The 17692-nt window shown below is 35.8% G+C and overlaps 1 protein-coding gene across 1 annotated transcript in view; it reads left to right on the top strand.

The window, feature by feature from the left end:
- Nucleotides 1-16629, top strand: part of LOC145263800 (ATP synthase subunit C lysine N-methyltransferase-like) — a 17243-nt gene extending 614 nt beyond the window's left edge. Inside the window, exons 2-4 of the mRNA XM_080120865.1 lie at nt 7895-8032; nt 13089-13139; nt 16029-16629. Of these exons, the coding sequence (XP_079976991.1) occupies nt 7895-8032; nt 13089-13139; nt 16029-16226 (387 nt within the window). The 3' untranslated portion in view covers nt 16227-16629. The remainder of the gene's footprint in view (nt 1-7894; nt 8033-13088; nt 13140-16028) is intronic.
- The last annotated feature ends 1063 nt before the right edge of the window (nt 16630-17692 follow it).

Raw genomic sequence — 17692 nt, 5'->3', positions numbered from 1 at the left:
AAATAATAAAAATATTGAAAAAAAAGTTATATTGTACGTATCCGTTATGAAATGAAGTTCTCCAGAAAAAAATTCACTTAATTTGATCAGGTAGTTTTTTTTTTTTTTTTTTTTTTTTTTTTTTTTTTTTTACAGCGAAAAAACAATTTCTTATGATACAGATCAAAAGGTAGCCATGTTTCGAATTTTAAGAAGAAAAGCTATTGAAGATGGGGGAAGGAGTGTCGGCGCCCGCCTTATACTGAGTTATCTCCCCGTGACGTGTTCTATAAATCCAAACATGGCTACCTTCAGCGCGCTGTCAAATTAAGTGAAAAATTTTTTTTTTTTTTTTTTTTTGAGAACACTAGTCCAAAACGGATACGTACAATATAACTTCTTTTATTTTTTTTCAATATTTTCATTTTTTTAATGTCTTCATTAAACTGTACAAGTACCTTTTTCTTTCTTTTTTTTTTTTTTTTTTTTCATAATTGCAGAATTTGTTTTTGATGTTCGATTGCCTAATCGTTATACTAAAACTAAAAATGACTACAAACGTGATAATCTAACTTCGATTATTTTCCCACAAACTGAGTAGATTAAGTGTAGTTTTATTGGGAGTGTCACTCGGCCTTAGGGTAAGTTTCTTTTTCATAATATATTTTGCAGACATGATCCCCCTCCTCAACAGTTAAATGAAAAGGTGTCATTATATGTAAGAATATCAATAAAATAATAAAATGACAATATAAAAATATATACTAATGCATATAGATTTATTCATTTATTCAATAAGGATGATACATTAATTAGGGGTATAGGATAAGTAAAACGGCGCTGTTTTACAATTTGTTATTGTTCTAAGGGAGGCAACTCTCTTTTACTGAGAGATTCGTTAATTTTTTTCATCTCATAATTTTGGTCGCTAATAATGCTGTCAGTGGTTTACAAAAACATACTTTTATGTTTTTCGTTATTTTGGGGGGATGGGGTTGTTCAATTATAAAACTTGTATAGTTTTTAACAGGTGCTTCTGCAGTTTAATTAACCGTTTTTCTGTTCGTAACGCACCGACAGTAACCAACCAGAAGAACTGTTTAATATTTCACAAAAATTGTTTGCATTGGGTAGGGCGCAGTGGAGGGCCGGGGTGTGTTGTGGCAGCCACAGGTGTTTCTGCAATTTAATTAACCGTTTTCTGATAAGTAATGCGTCAACATTAACCAAGCAGAAGAACCGTTTAATATTTCACAACATCCCCCCTCCCAATATAAACAGAATTTTTATGAAATATTAAACGGTTCGCCTACTCGGTTAATGTCGGTGCGTTAGTTACGGAAAAACGGTTAATTAAACTGCAAAAACAGCTGTGGCCGCCCCCCCCTTCAATGTAAACAATTTTTGTGAAATATTAAACGGTTGTTATGCTCAGTTAATGTTGGTGTGTTACTAAAGGAAAAACAGTTAATTAAACTGCAGAAGCACTTGTTAAAAACTATACAAGTTCTATAATTGAATAACCCCTTAAAAAAAAATAATGAAAAACATAAATTATGTTTTTATAAATCGTTCATGAAAACTTACTGACAGTATTATTAGTGACCTAAATTATGAGATGAAAAAATGAACACATCTCTTAGTAAAACAGAGTTGCCTCCTTCAGAACAATGACAAATCGTAAAACAGTACCAGTAAAACATTTTACACCATGGTATTGCGAAGCCTAATACTTCTCATCAGAAGAGGAGAGAAGATGATAAGTAACGTATTATAGATGCAACATCTAGTGATAATTACATTAGGAGCGAAATAATTGTGCATGAGAGAAGAATGGTGATATATTGAAGCTGTTGGGGGAGGGAAACGAGACAACTACAGTGATCTATGCGATAGAGGAGGAATATAGCTCTTAGTGTCAAATGAAGGTAGGTGTAGACGTTGCATCCCTAATATGTTACTTTGCATCTTCTCTCCTCTTCTGAGGAGAAGCACTAGGCTTTTAAATACCATAGTATAAAGATTTTTACTTATCCTACACCCCTCATTGATGTATCATTCTTATTGAATAAATGAATAAATCTATATACATCATCTCATCTCCTAAAACTGGGCACTTTGGGGTGGGGGGTGCTTGAGTGCCATATATGCTAATGTAATTGGATTGGGATGATTTTTGTCTGATGAGTTGAGGGTACCATATTGACAGTTTCTGGCTGCTGTTTCTGACTGATAGTACAGGAGCCCTAACTCTTTGGTAGCACTTAGGGTGGCTTCTCCATCATCAGTTGTATAATATCAAGATGGTTATAGTGCCTTATCATGCATGTGGTCATGAGACCACAATCCTGTAGATGAGGAGTAGGCTGATGGTCTACTTGTGTTGCATGTTTGGTATTCTGCACAAACATTTTGTCCAGCACCTCTCACCCTTAAACTGAAACTTTTAAATAAAATAAAATGGCAGTTCAATCAAAAATTACGATTAAACCAGGCTTAAACTAAAACAAAACCAATTTGCCTCCTCTCTTGAGGTCTGCATTCACGGATATCTGCGGGCTTAGAACTGATTTAGGTGATGTTGAATCATTTCTCCTAGCAAACACCCCAGATATCTTAGTGCTAAGTGAAACCAACCTACACTCCTCCATTCCCTCTAACCACTTTAACATGCCTAGTTATCTCCCACTTTGCCATAAGGACTCAGACAGACATATGCATGGACTTGCAGTCTATATTCAAAACACTCTCCCCTTGACTAGAGAAACAAAACTAGAATCAGATAACCGGGCCTTTATGTACTTTATACTTAACATGCAGCATAACATTAGCTCCTTATATTTTCTCTACTACTCTCCCTCGACCCAGGACTGTATGCTAATCAACCAAGTCTCTCCCTCAATACTAGCGCGAAAGTACATGTATTTGGTGACTTCAGTGTCCACCACAATAATTGACTTGGATTCTCTACTTACACAGACGCAGCTGGTTGCATAACACATAGCTTCTCTATATCTTATTCCCTATTGCAGACACGTTTCCCAGATCAACAAGATCAACATGCCTCATTTCTAGATCTATTTCTGATCACAGTTCCCAATGATTGTGTAACGAATGCCCATAGCCCACTTAAGAATACTGATCATGCTGTGATAATGGTAGAAATCACCTTAAATTCCCAACCCAAAACTGAAGAGTCATTGCTTAAAACCAAGGTATTATAAGAAGGCTGACTGGGAAGCTATCAGGGATCTCTTCAGAGATGCCCCTGGGGAAATATCTTTTCTCTACCAGCTGAACAGTGCGCAAATAAGTTTGGTTCAAAACAACAATTGAAGCACATGTTCCCACACGGAAGTTCTATAGCAAACCCCACTCTCCCCAATGGTTTACTTCTACTTGTGCAGCTGCCATGTCTTAAAGGCAGCATGTATACTGCAGATTTAACCGACATAAGTCCAGTACGAACTGAAAAATGTTTATAGAAACTAGAAGTAATTGTAAGAAAGAAATAGTGTCAGCAAGAGAGAATATATTGAAACCACCAGAAAACGCATCAAAGCACAGAAATTAGGAACCTGTGATTTTTGGAAAATCTACAACAGTGTAGTAAACAATGGGCAGTCAACAATTCCCCCACTATCCAACAATCATGAGGTTGTTTATATGGCAACTAAGAAGGCTAACATACTTGCCAGTTGGTTTGCTGCAAACTCTACATTGAACCCAGAAAACCACTCCTTCTCTGACTTTCCTTTGCAAACAGATGCCACACTAGGTGATCTGAAAATCACCCCTTCTCGGGTGCATATCATAAAAAACCTAGATACCTAAAAGCAAGTGGACCCGATCTCATCCTGGCTGCTGGAAAACTGCTTTTGCGGTACCAGTTTTCAAGAATTCTGGCGAAAGAATTGACCCATTAAATTATCGCCCCATTAGCCTCCTCTTGGTTTTCGACAAAATATTTGAGTCCTTAATTAATCATGCTCTAGTCCATCACCTTACAACTACTAAACTTCTGACCGACCAACAATATGGATTTAGGCAAGCCCATTCTACAGCAGATATCCTAACTGTAATACACTGGACAAAGCAGAGGAGGGTAGAGCTATCTAAGATATCTTAGATATATCTAAGTTTTTTGGCAGGGTATGACATGATGGTCTTAAGAAAATCAGATCATACGATATCACTGAACAAATACTTAACATAATTAACTCCTTCTTAAATAAGAGAAGAATCCAGGTTGTTTTCGATGGACGTATATCTAAACAATATGCTATCAATACGGGTGTACTTCAGGAGTCTGTCCTTGGACCTTTATTATTCCTAATATTCATAAATGACCTCCCTAATAAAATTGTTTCGGAGACGGGTATATTTGCTGATGACACGATGCTTTATAACAGGCACGAGGGGGAAAAAAATGAACACATATCTAAGAAAATGGCAAAAACATTAAAGGATGACCTCCAATCTGTAGTGGAATGGTGATAAAAATGGATGGTTACATTCAATGCTGACAAAACTAAGCTTGTTTCCTTCAATAATTACAAGAAACCTTCTCAACCACTAATAGCTATGGCTAAAGATGCATTACCTGAAAGTACTTCTTTCAAACTCCTCGGCTTAACGTTCACAGGGAACATGAGTTGGAACAGATACATTGAGAGCATTGCTAGGGCAGCTGTGATGAAAGTGGGCTCTCTTGACTGTGTTAGAAAGTTACTTATGCCTGAAAGTATTCTGTACCTCTACAAGGCCATCATTCGCCCATGTATGGAATATTCCCTGCAACCTCTCTCCCACAGGAGAGATGTTGCGAGCCTGTCTTTGTTTTAACGTTACTACCATGGCAGGTGCTCGTCTGAACTCCAATCTCTGGTCCCCCCTCGCCAATCTTTCACGATAAACACCCACCTAGCTGAAACCACTGTCAAAATTTTTCCCCACTCCTTATCTGTGCCAAAATCAAAACGTAGATTCCATGAACAAAACTTCTTTCTTAGAAGTGCACGCTTGTGGAACTCTGTTCCGGTTGCCTGTTTCCCACCTGAATACAACCTGGATGTCTTCAAGCCCAATGTAAACAAATTCCTGATGAACTGCCTCCTTAAGTAATGACACTTTATCAAATCTCCAACACTAATGTACTGTACACTCAATAACCCTCATCCCCAAGTGGCTTCTGGGCCTTGATAAGTGGTGACTTCCTTGTAAAAAAAAAAAAAAAAAAAAAAAGAAAAAAAAAAGAGTATTTTTGTCACTGTTGGGCTGCTGCATCTGCTACTAGTCTCTCATTCCTGGACAGGGTTCAAAAGAGATTCCCTAACCTGATAGATCATGAACTGTAATCTAAGCTTCAGCCCATCGACGAAATGTTGCATCCCTCTGACAGTTCTACAAGTATTTTACTGATGGATGCTCCGACGAACTACAAGCCCTTGTACCCTTTCGACGTAAATACCCCCGACAAACCCGACAAGCAGCTAAATCCCACCCCTTCACAGTAGAGATCCCTAGAGGTAAGAAAGCCTTTTACTCTAATAATTTCTTCCCCAGAACTGCTAGACTTTGGAACTCTCTTCTTGGTTCCTGCTTTCCCAACTGTACTGACATGCAGAAGTTCAAGTGTAATGTGAACAGACATCTTGCTGCTCAACTCCCTACATAGTATCCCTGCAACTTATGGACCCGATAGTAGCTCCCTGCTTCAAAGTGGCACAGTGCCTTGTTTGGGGTGAAATGGAATTAAAAAAAAAAAAGATATCATTTTTTTTTTATTTTCTTCATATTCTAAAAATGCTTATATATAGTATGAAAATAAAAAAAAAGCAATTTGTTGAGCCTCTTATTAAAGAATCGATCTTATTATTTTAACTACTCCATATATATATCCCTTCAAAATGAACATTTTCTCAACTACACTCCAGACATAATAGTCCAAAAGATTGTGGAGATAAATGGTCGAATGTTATGGTTCAAATAATATTCCTTCTATTAAGACCAATAACCTTGTGTAGAAGATAGTTTATGATTGGTTGTGACTGCGAGTGAGAATTTGCCGGCGCTTCTGTTTTAAGAAAAGGATCATCTAAAGGAGATAACTCCCATTTACTAAAAAAAAAGAAGCATTGCTGAAACAGTTTATGAAATTTTTAAAAAAAATTTTTATTCAATTTTCACCTCAAACAAGGCAAAGTGCCACTTTGAAGTAAGGGGCTACTATCGGGGCAAAAGATGTCTGTTCACATTACACTTTAACTTCTGCATGTCAGTACAGTTGTGTAAGAAGAATCCTGGCAGGGAGTTACAAAGTCTAGCAGTTCTGGGGAAGAAACTATTGGAGTAGAAGGCTTTCTTACACCTAGGGATCTCTACTGTGAAGGGGTGAGATTTAGCTGCTTATTGGGTTTGTCGAGGGGGTACAAGGGCTTGTAGTTCATCAGAGCATTCACCATTAAAGTACTTGTAGAACAGGCAAAGAGATGCAGAGGTATGCTTTTCGAGTTAATGTTACATTAAATAAAAAAAAACTAAAAAATTATCCAGTTAGGTAGAAAAGTAACTTATCTTGCCTTTGATAACATTTATTTGTTATTTATTTATTTTTTGATAACTTTTTCGAATCTATGTGTATAGTAATACAAACCTTTTTTTTCTTCAAAAAAGGAGAAACTGCTGCTAAAACTTTCAAACAGATTTGTGAAGTGTATGGTGACAATACTATAAGAGAATCTACTGTTCGCAAGCGGTTTGCAAAATTCAAAACAGGATGATGACACTTGCAGTGGAAGACCCTCAAAATTTGATATTAATGTTTTGAAGACAAAAATTGAAGAAAACCCAAATGTCGCAACTCGAGCACTTGTGCAAGAGTTGAAAGTTTCAAAAAGTACAGTTGACGACTGAATAAATATTGCTAAGAAAGACGAAATCTTATTGTTGTCCTCGTTGTATGCTTAAAAAACACTCAGAACTTTCTGGACGACCCAATAGTATTTACTAAATCTGTGCTAGTTCAGGGTCAAGAAATGAATAACTTTTTTTGAACTTTTAAATATTATTCATCCAGAGCAATGCTGATCAAGAAAATACTAACTTTGTAGGTATTAGTTTTAACACTTTTTTTTTTTTTTAGTTTTACTCAAACATCCAAACATTCGCACATGCATTACAAACAACTGCCCTTTATAAAATAGATTTTTTTTTTTCAATAAATGAAAATATAAATCAAATATTTCAACTAAGTTTGGCCTTCCTCAGTGCATTATAGAAATTTTTTTTTTCCTGTTTTTTTTCCCCATTGTCAAATGAAAATGGTTATTAATGTCAAGATTTTATGTAGAGAGCAGGCTGGTGGCATGTGTATATGTAATAGATCCAATATTTCTACAGTGAAAAGCATTGTATAGAATTGAAAATATAAGAAATCATTTTTCAAAACCAAATTCGAAGCTAAAAGATTTATTATTTTATTTCAATCACGAGATTCATTGTCCAAGGCATTCCTCAGGTCCACATTAGAGCATGCCTTGCTTACGGGACAGTCTGTGAGAATGTGTGTGATAGCCTGCACATCAGCACTGCAGGGACACCAAGCGCCCTGTATATAGCCCTACTTGTACAAATTGTTTCGTGTTTTAGCATTATTCGCTCAGGTTGGGTTGAGTGTTACCCACTCTTTCTGGAAAAGTTCAGAGGTTGCTGGAAGGTCTTCTTTTGGTGCTAGAAGAGCCTGATATTGTTGTCTTTGACAGATTCATTCCACCATAAATAAATCTTTTCGTATTGAATTTGGTTTCAAAAATGATTTCTTATATTCTCAATTCTACGATACTTTTCTAAGTAGAAATATTGGATCTAAATGATAAAGCTGCCACAAAAAAGTTCTATTTATTGATTCTTTCAGGTGCTTCAAGCAGCCAAGCAAGGTTTTCAGGCAACAGGAGTTGAAATTAATTATTGGTTGGTCTTATTTTCCCGTTACAAGGCATATCGGCACAGCTTACAAAAGCAGGCTAGTTTTATCAAACAAGATCTTTGGAAGGTAAGGTTTTTTTTGGTTATATAGATTGGGACCCTATGCCAGTAAATAACGATTATGTTAACTAGTATAAATTTTAGAGAGGGTCACATTAGTGCATGTCGGGATAACCTGGCAGCAAACAGAAATATACCCAGCTGCAACTAGCATCATTGAAGCATGGGGAAGGAGGTAAAGGTTAGATCCCTAAACAAAATGCGGTAGAAATACAGGAGAATGAAATGACAATAGAAAGGTCGTCACATGTTCATGGAAAAATAGAGTTTCTGGTCAGTCTCTTGTCATGAACTAACAATATAGAAATAATCTGAGTTTTACCTTGAGATTTAGCCCGTCTGCATCTCTCAATCTTATCCTTGAGACTAAGTTAGAAAAACAAGCTAAGAAATAATTAGTTAATTAGATATTGGTCTTTCCTCCCATGAACACTCTCTCTCTCATTAATAACACCTTTAAAAGCCAGCAAGTTTCTAGTGTTTCAGTGCACGAATAGTTTTCATCTAGTGAAACAGAGGAGATGAGACGTCAACAACTACAAATGGATCACGGCCAGTCATAAACAACAAAAGAGGTGACTATGAAAGAAAGACTAACAGATAAACACCCCGTGCAATGTACGTATAAAGGGATTTTTATTTATTTGATTTGGTTATTTAGTCGCTCACATGTGGAGAGCTACGAGTAAAGATAATCTAAACAAATGTTACTTCAATGTCTGCCCATCTGTGTCTCTCAATCCCCACCCTTAAGACTAAGTTAAGAAAATTAAGTAATCAAATAATCAACTGGTTAATTAGTCGTATTGGTCTATCCCTTTAATGAGCAAATTCTCTCTGAATAAATAAATAAATGCTTGAAAGCCCAGCAAGTCTTTGTTTTGTTTTCAAGCATGGGTAGTTTTATTTGTCTAAGTTAAACAACTGATCAACAGGCATTAAATGATGCATTCATACAAGAAACAGCCGACAAATGAACGACAAAAGAAACGACCATGATGGAAGAATTGGTGCATATATATGCACTGCACAACGTAAGTATAAAAGGACTTTTATTTAGTTCATTTGCTCACTGGCAAGAAGCGTATACGTGCAAAGGTATGCGTTCACATAGATGACATGCAAACTGTTTGACGTTTAAAATGCTACATTTTTATGAGTATTTAAATGCATTTCATGATGAAAATAGTAATAAGAAAGGAGTTTATTTGAAGGAAGCGTCTGCAGTTTTATCCTGTTGCAAGACTTTCATATACCGCAGATATATGCGGGGGTGGAAAGTTTGTTTCTGGTGTTGACACGTTTTTTGTAATTTTCCGCCATCAGTTTATCGATGACCACCACAGAAACTACAATTATCCGTCTAAGATAGGAGGATGCTTTACTCAAGGTTTACTCGATCTGTTGCGTTGCTGAATGTAAATTTAGTTTCACTTTTAAATCTTACAGACATATATTTCTAATAACAACCACTTCACACCAAAGTTTATAAAATCCTGATTTATTTACTATAAATGTCATTTGGTTGGTGACAAGGCTTATAAAGTGACAAGCGAGGTGTGGGTGTGTGGATAGTACGTGTTGGCTTTTGCGAGCAACAGTAGAAATGTCATTCATGCTCACCACTGGCTCTCTCTCTCTCTGTTTTATCCTTATATTTACATTTCATAAATCGAAATTCAATTGTTCTATTGTTTTGCGTTTTACACAATTCACACCCATGTTAAAATATGGGAAATCCGACTGTTTTGGATTTTAGGTCATTTTCCATGATCCCGACTTTTTGATTGAAATGTAGAGGTGATGTCATCACTTAGCAGTCAACAATCTCTTTAGCATTGCGTGGTGTGCACCGGCTGATATTTTCTGGTGATGTCCATCACCTATTCAACACATCAGATCTGCTTTGTTCTGTCTTGGTTTATGGAAATTAAAACGGTAACTTCATAAAGTGCTTGACTCTTTGCTATGCACAGATGGACGTTCTCTATAGACAGACTAACTACAAGTTAGTTTCAAAAATATGCTTTGGGATGTTTCCAGATTTAATCTTCCTCTAAGGTCATCAGATCTAAGCCTTTCTTTGAAATGCTACATTTTCATGGGTATTTCAATACATCTAATTATTAACATTGTAATAAGAAAGAAGTGTTATGCAAATTTATTTGAAGGAAGCATCTGCAGTTCTAACCTGGTGCAACACTTCCGTATCCCACAGATTATCCAACAATGCTGGGATGGGAAATTTGTTTCCAATGCAGACACCTTTTAGAATTTTCTGTCATGTTCTCTCGGCCAAGACATCAGTTTATCGATTACCACCACAGAAACTACAATTGTTTGTTCAAGATAGAAGTATTATTTGCTAAAGGTTTACTCCATCAGATCTGCTGTGTTCTTTCTCAATTCATGGAAATTAAAACGGTTACCTCATAAAGGGCTTGACTCTTCGCGATGCGTAGATGGACATTCTCTATAAAGAGACTAACTACGAACTAGTTACACAAAAATGCTTTCAGACGCATTGTACAGATGCCCTAAAAGTCTTGGGCACATTTCAAATACTAATATCTGCTTGGCGCCATTTTAAAGATAAATGCATTAAGTTTTTTTTTGTAAGGCTGCCGATTTTTTACATTTATTTTTAGATCCAGTAATGGCGTTCACTCAACCAAAAATGGCATCTTGTGTGTTTGAATTTGTAAAAACTAAATCATGGACACTTATTCAATGTGCATTTCGCAAAAAATTCAGAAAAGAAAGTCCGTAGTGAGATGACATGGTATATACATGGCGGATGGGTACTTATGCCCAGCTAAGAGAACAGGATGCCTCTCAACTTCAGAAGATGTGGTTGAACAAGTTCAAACTGCCTTCCAACTAGCAAGAATTGGACTATCAGCTTGATGTGTGCCATGTGACCAATGGTGTTCATATTGAACATCTTTGAACATTCCATAACAAACTTGAGATTACAAGCTTTCTGAATATACCAGATGTGTTTTTATATCCTTAATAATTATCGAGATATTCAATGTCAAAATGTGCCCAAGACTTTTGGAACACCCTGTATAATAAATGTGGAATAAGGATGACAGAAGAATTTCTAAAAAACTCTCTTTTAGAACTTTTGAAACACATTGTATATTGCATGGTGATGCCTCGAGATGTAATCTTCCTCTGAGAACATCAGATTATTATATCTATTATTCATTCTCATATTATTTCTCTCCATACAACGCATGTCCTCAACCCTCACTGACCAGGCTCTAATTCCATACATCATCACACTGGTAACACTCTGCTGGTTAATTGTTGCAATAAAAAAAAGGGTATGGTTAAAGAAAATTGGAAGGTTCTATTTATAGACACTGGCGATAGGAACTGACCAATCAAATGGAGTCACACTCTGCTAGCAACCAATCAGAAACTGAAATCACTCAATAAAACATACTAGATATTTTAGAATTCCTTTACACAATTTTTTGTGTCCACACGAGAAGGAATCTTGCTCTCTGTCTGCAAAACTTTTACAGTTCAGAACTTATACAGATTAGCTACTACCAGAAACTCTATTTTTCATCTGAAGATTTGTACCGATCAGCTACTCTCAGAAAACTATTTTTTAGCTACCCACCGAAAACTCTATTTTTCATCTTGAGTCTTATACAGATTAGCTACCCATCGGAAACTCTTCAAAAATTAAACGTGACTTTCAATTCAAAATAGCAGAAGTTCCTTGAATTTATTCCATTCATTCCTTACTCTTGCTATCCTATCAGCACCTGCTCCACCGTGTGCTCCAGTGTTAACACCAAGACAACAAAACACCCTCAATCGTTTTGCGATTCAGATATACTTTCTCATCCATCCCCATTGTCTTACATTTCTTGCACACAAACTCGTTGTCGTCTCTCAACTGATCAGAAATTCTTGTGCACGCAGAATATAAGATGAAACCGATTCTCCTTTTCCACATGACTGGATAAAGGTCTTAAGTAATTCACAATGATACAGGGTAACCCCCCAAAAAACCCCAAAAAACATAGAAAGTATATCTAGAACATATGCTGTAGAACGGAGAAAAAAAAGGCCAAAGACCCTAGTGTTTTGATGTGATGTTTTGAATATAATAAACTAGTTATGACCAAAGTTTCATTTAATTCGGACAAAACACTAAGAAACGGTGCCTAATTAGATTTTGGGCCCGTTTTTTTTGGTCAGACAATTGAAGTTTAAAACTTCATGGAGAATTTCACTTTTACAATTGATTTTTTTTTTCCAAGTACTCTAACCACTTCTCCATGAGTCCTTTGCTGACAGAATGAGAATATGCTACCCCCCGTGAAGTAAATAAAAGCGTTCTGTTCAAAATTCTGTCCAGATTTCCGAGTTTGATAGAAACATTCCAAAGTTCGATGAGATACCCCTGAAGATCGATCGAAACATTGTGAAAATGACACTCAAGATGAGAACAGTAGTCCGAAGACTTCAAATAATATGAATAACCAATCCTCATCTCAGGAATTCAGATATCTGTTTATGTCTTTCTGTATTCACGCATGAACAGTTGAATAGAAAAAGATGCAATTTTAAAGAAAAAACATTTAGTGGTCCGAACATTAGGGCCCAGAGTAAAAAGAGGATGTTTGGTTTAATTTCGGCAGCCTTCTAACTCTGACTTCCCTTATTTTGTCCTTTAGTCCTCGCATTCCACGAGCGATATTTCTGACAAAGGGAAAAGAATTGCTGTTTACCAAGTTGAAATCTATCCAATTAGCACTTATTGTTAGCTTTTGACCTTGAAGTAGTATTTTAGTTTTTTTCATTTTTTTTAGCTCCTTACAGCAAGTGGCTTCATGTCTTGTTTGGGGGGGCAATTTCCATTAAAATGAAAAAAAGATTCCATCAATTTTGCAAAGGGTAGCAATCCTCATAGTACAGTCATTTATAATTAAGATGGGTCTTAAGTTTGTAATGATTTGGAGAATAGTGGAAAAACTGGACAGACAGACAACTTTCACCTTTTGTTTGTATAGATGTTTTTCTTTTTTCTATTTCAGACTGATTTGAGTCGATACGAAAATATTGTTGTGTTTGGCGTTGAACAAATGGTAAGTTTGAATTATTTGGATTACTGTTCTCATCTTGGGTGTTATTCTCACAACGTTTTGGCCGGCGTAACCTTTGACCTTGTCCAGATGCATCTTGTTAAATTGTAGAATTTGTATGGAGTTTTTAATGGAACTCTTTATTTTTTTAATCCACATGATTGCTCTCGTTTTAATATTTAAGTTCCACTTTTTCTCAAAAACTACCGGACGATCTGGCTGAAACTTTGTCTGGACCTTTGCTATAATAAGGTGCCAGGAACTAATTATTATGGTATCCATTCGATGCACAGTTATAGATTCATAGGGATTAGTATTTAATGCAAAAATGAGCACAAATTTAGCCATATTTAACCGTCAATTTGGCATAAAACACTCATTTAAGTTTTACAGCATAAATAAATACAAAAATTAAAATTAAAACAAACAAAAAATAGGCTAGTCTGAATCAAGTATATTAAAAGACTGTCAAAATTTGCAACAAAGCTGAAAGAAATATTACTTGAAAAATTGATAGTCATCAGTTCTACTTTTGAGATAAGCACTCGTAGATCATATCAACAATGTTGTTAAATAAAATATTGACTGCCACTCTTAAAGTGCTCTATTTGTTTATTTACAAACAAAAGCTTTGCATTACTCTAAATAAGTAGTGAGCGATATAATGAGAAGAGAGGTTTATATATCGTAATCCACGTCTATTTTATTTATTTTTGAAGAACTCAAGAACTTTGTATAATTGCATACATTTGTTTCTATGAGTAAGGAAAAATGTCTTTGTTCTAACTGTCATCTTAGCTGGAATAAGTATTTTCATTAAAAAAAAATGAAACAAAATAAAATGTATTCGTTCCCTCAACATAGTACATTTAAACAATTTTTTTTTTAATAGGCTAGTCCGAATCAAATATTGATTTGTCAGTTGAATTATTATTTTAGTCTGATTTTGAAAATATAACAAAATAACCTTATATGATAAATTGACAACATTAATAAAGATATTATATATTGATGCTTAGGGATAAAACACAAATTAAATCACAGGTTGGGGTGGAGTCAACATATTATATAGAATTTATTATCTACAGATAATTTATTTACAAAATATTCACCCACAAAACCTATTCATCTATAAATCATATGTATACAGCATATTAAATACTAGCTGAGCTACCCTACTTTCCAACCATACCAACTAATTAATCTACAAGCCATTCTGTTGTGGTCCCATAAAGGTTCGGAAGAAAGACACTATTCTATATTTAGTAGAATCGAAATATATTGAACAGAAGATCAAATACAATAAATAAAGTGTGTTGGTATATATCAGTCCAACTTCCAAGTATGCATGACTTGCATAACCGTCGATAGATGTACTCTCCCGGTTTTTGCAGTGAGTGGAAGAGTTCATTGTTATCTTTAAGGTGAGCGCCACAACATTTAGACAATGAAACAACATTTTAAAAGGATTGGTGACAATGGTTGAAACTGGGCAGAATTTGATTATTTAAAACAAACAAGAATTTGTTAGTATTGGACTTGAAAACGATAATGTTGTAGTCAGCTGGGAAGCAGTCTTGTGGTAGTGTGTTCCACAGACGGACAGTTCTAGGAAAGAAACTTTGCTCATGGAAGTTTTGTTTAGCTTTAAGTACACACAGAAAGAAAAGAAAATTTCTTTATAATGTTTTTTTACATTTTTTTTTATATAAAGGAGTCACCACTTATCAAGGCCTGGAGGTCACTCGAGGATAAGAGTTAATAAGTGTCAGTGGGACAATATCATAGTAATCGTTAATAGTGGAAATTTGGTAAATAGAATTACTTAAGGGGATGGCTCATCAAGAACTTGTTTACATGTGACTTGAAGACGGTCATATTGTAGTCAGCTGAAAAACAGGCAAATGGAACAGAGTTCCACAGGTGTGCAATTCTAAAAAAGAAGCTTTGTTCATGGAATCTACATTTAGGTTTAGACACAGATAAAGAGTGTGGGGTGGGGGGGAATTATTGATAGTGGTTTCAGCAAGACAAGCATTTTTTGTGAAAGTCAGACCAGGAGGGACCATAGATTTGAGCTCAGACAAGCACTTGCCATGAAAATAACGATAAAGCAGAGACAGGCTCGCAACGTCTCTTCTGTGGGGAAAGAGGTTGCAGGGAATAGAAAAGGGCATCTCCCACTAGACTACAAAGTCTATTTTGAACTTTGTCAAGGCAAGATAAAGTGCTTTTAGCATCTCCATCCTTGGACGTACCTGGCTTTTATATAGTTAGAGAATTGCATTGTATGGTTGTACCTATTTACTATGCCTCCCCATGGGACAGAGTTAGACACCAGGGTCGTTTTTTAATGTAGAGAAAAGGTACAAAAATAAAAAATTGTCTCAGTCGTGAAGGACTGATCCTTCACCAAAAGAGAACAAGAAATGGAAGTTCAGCATCTGCCGGAACAGATGGTATTTATTTGCTCCCCCACCGAGCAAATTAGGCACCAGGCCAATTTTTAATGTGAGGAGTGAAGGGAGGGAGAAGGGAAAAAGGGGACCAGCTCCCGAGAGGTGGGAAATGGGAACTGGTTAAAGGTCAGGCATGTGGGGTTGCCCCCACATCTGGTCTTTGCTAGTCATAGCTAGTCATAGCTTGCAGTATCTGCCGGAACAGATACTACACTTTGATCTTGACCAAAAGGCCAAGTAGGGTTTTTTGCTGTGAATTTTTTATAGAAATTGGATCTTAGCCAAGCACCATGAAAATAAAAATAGAATAGAGACAAGTGAGCAATGTCTTTTCTGTTAGAAAAAGGCTCCAAAAGTGACAAATTTTTTTTTGTTTGTTTTTTTTCTGTTTCCAAGTAAATAAACCACTGAAATTCTTAATTCCGTGTTTCAGATGCAACCATTAAAGGAGAAACTCCAGCACGAGATGAATCCAGGGATGCAAGTAGTGGCCTGTCGATTTCCTTTTCCCGACTGGGAACCATCTCTTACCATCGGCATGGGAATAGACACCGTGTGGGTCTACAAATCGATACCACAAACCACGGACGATGCAGACGTACAGAAGACAAAAACATTCACGCATGTTTGATATTGAAATCATTCTTTTTAATGCAAATCGCTCCAGACAAGGCATGAAGCCACTTGATGTAAGGAGCTAAAAAGAACACTACTTCAAGGACAAAAACTTTCCAACGATAAGTGTTAGATGGAATAGATTCTGACCCAGAGTACAGCAATTCTTTCCTCTTTGTCAGAAACATTGTTCCTGGAATGTGAGGACTAAAGGGCAAAAAAAAGGAGAAGAGAATAACGTAGCTCCTGAAAGTAAGCCTAAGATCCATCTTTTAATCTCCTTAAGACTTTAGATTATAAATAATAATAATAAATTTCTGTAAGGTGTCTGGAAAGTTTGTGCTGAACTTTGAAGGAAATGAAAAATACAAAAATGTGTATATCATTAAATATTTAATTAAATGCATAAAAATGGTGAATTTTGTTTAGCCTTTCTGCTAGTTGCCATGTTGTGTAATATGGGTTATTCTCAATATCTTGAGTTAGTCATCAGGTAGAACTTTATAAATATATATATATACTAGCAGTTCAGCCTGGCTTTACTCGGGCCCTATGTACTTTTCATAACTTGCCCTACGTGTGACTACACTTTATGTAAGATTTCAAAATGTTTATACCAAAATTTGTCTGAGTAATTTCGTAGAGACCACAGAGGTCAATTTTTTTAAAACTTTGACCCCTTAACATTTATTATTTTGGTCTCAAATTAAAATACAAAGTTTTACCCATGTTCAAGTTACCAACATCCAAAATTTCAAGTGTTAAGACCCAAAATTGGCGGAAGAATTTGCAAAGATCAACTCTTTCAATTTTGACCTTTTGGCAGCCAAATTTTCGCCCCAAAACTGATTAAAATGCTTGCCGCATATCTGAATACCCGTTATGTATAAATTTCAAATGTTTAGACCCAAAATTAGCTGAGTAATTTGCTAGACACCACAAAGGTCAAATCTTTCAAACTTTGACCCTTGGCAATTCAAATTTTCAACCCAAACTGATGAAAAAGCTTGCCCTATCTCTGAATATCTTTTATGTAAAATTTCAAGTGTTTAGACCAGAAATTGGCTGAGTAATTTGGTAGAGACCACAGAGGTAAAAATTTTTTAACTTTGACCCCAATTTTAACCCCTTAGCATTTATTTTGGGGGGCTCAAATCAAATTAAAAAGTTTGATCCATGTCCAAGTAATCTACATTAAAAATTTCAAGTGTTTAGACTCAAAATTGGCAGAGAAATTTGGTAGAGTTTTCAAAGGTCAAATTGTTGAACTTTGACTCCTTGACGGCCAAATTTCTGGCCGAAAACCGATTAAAAAGATTATCCCGAGTCTCTAGACCGAAAATTGACAGAGTTATTCGGTAGGGAAATGTACACAGTCAGACAGATATTTTCACTTTTATAGATGTAAGCATTTGTGTGGCTTATATACTGGCAGCCATGTTTCAGTGAGATCACCTCTTTGGAACCAAATTTTTGGCTAAG

The sequence above is a fragment of the Euprymna scolopes genome, chromosome 39, assembly GCF_053919585.1.
Source record: "Euprymna scolopes isolate OS-2025 chromosome 39, ASM5391958v1, whole genome shotgun sequence".
Classification (NCBI taxonomy): Eukaryota; Metazoa; Mollusca; class Cephalopoda; order Sepiida; family Sepiolidae; genus Euprymna; species Euprymna scolopes.
Note: the sequence above shows the minus strand (reverse complement) of the source record. Positions and strands in the feature narration are given on the sequence as shown.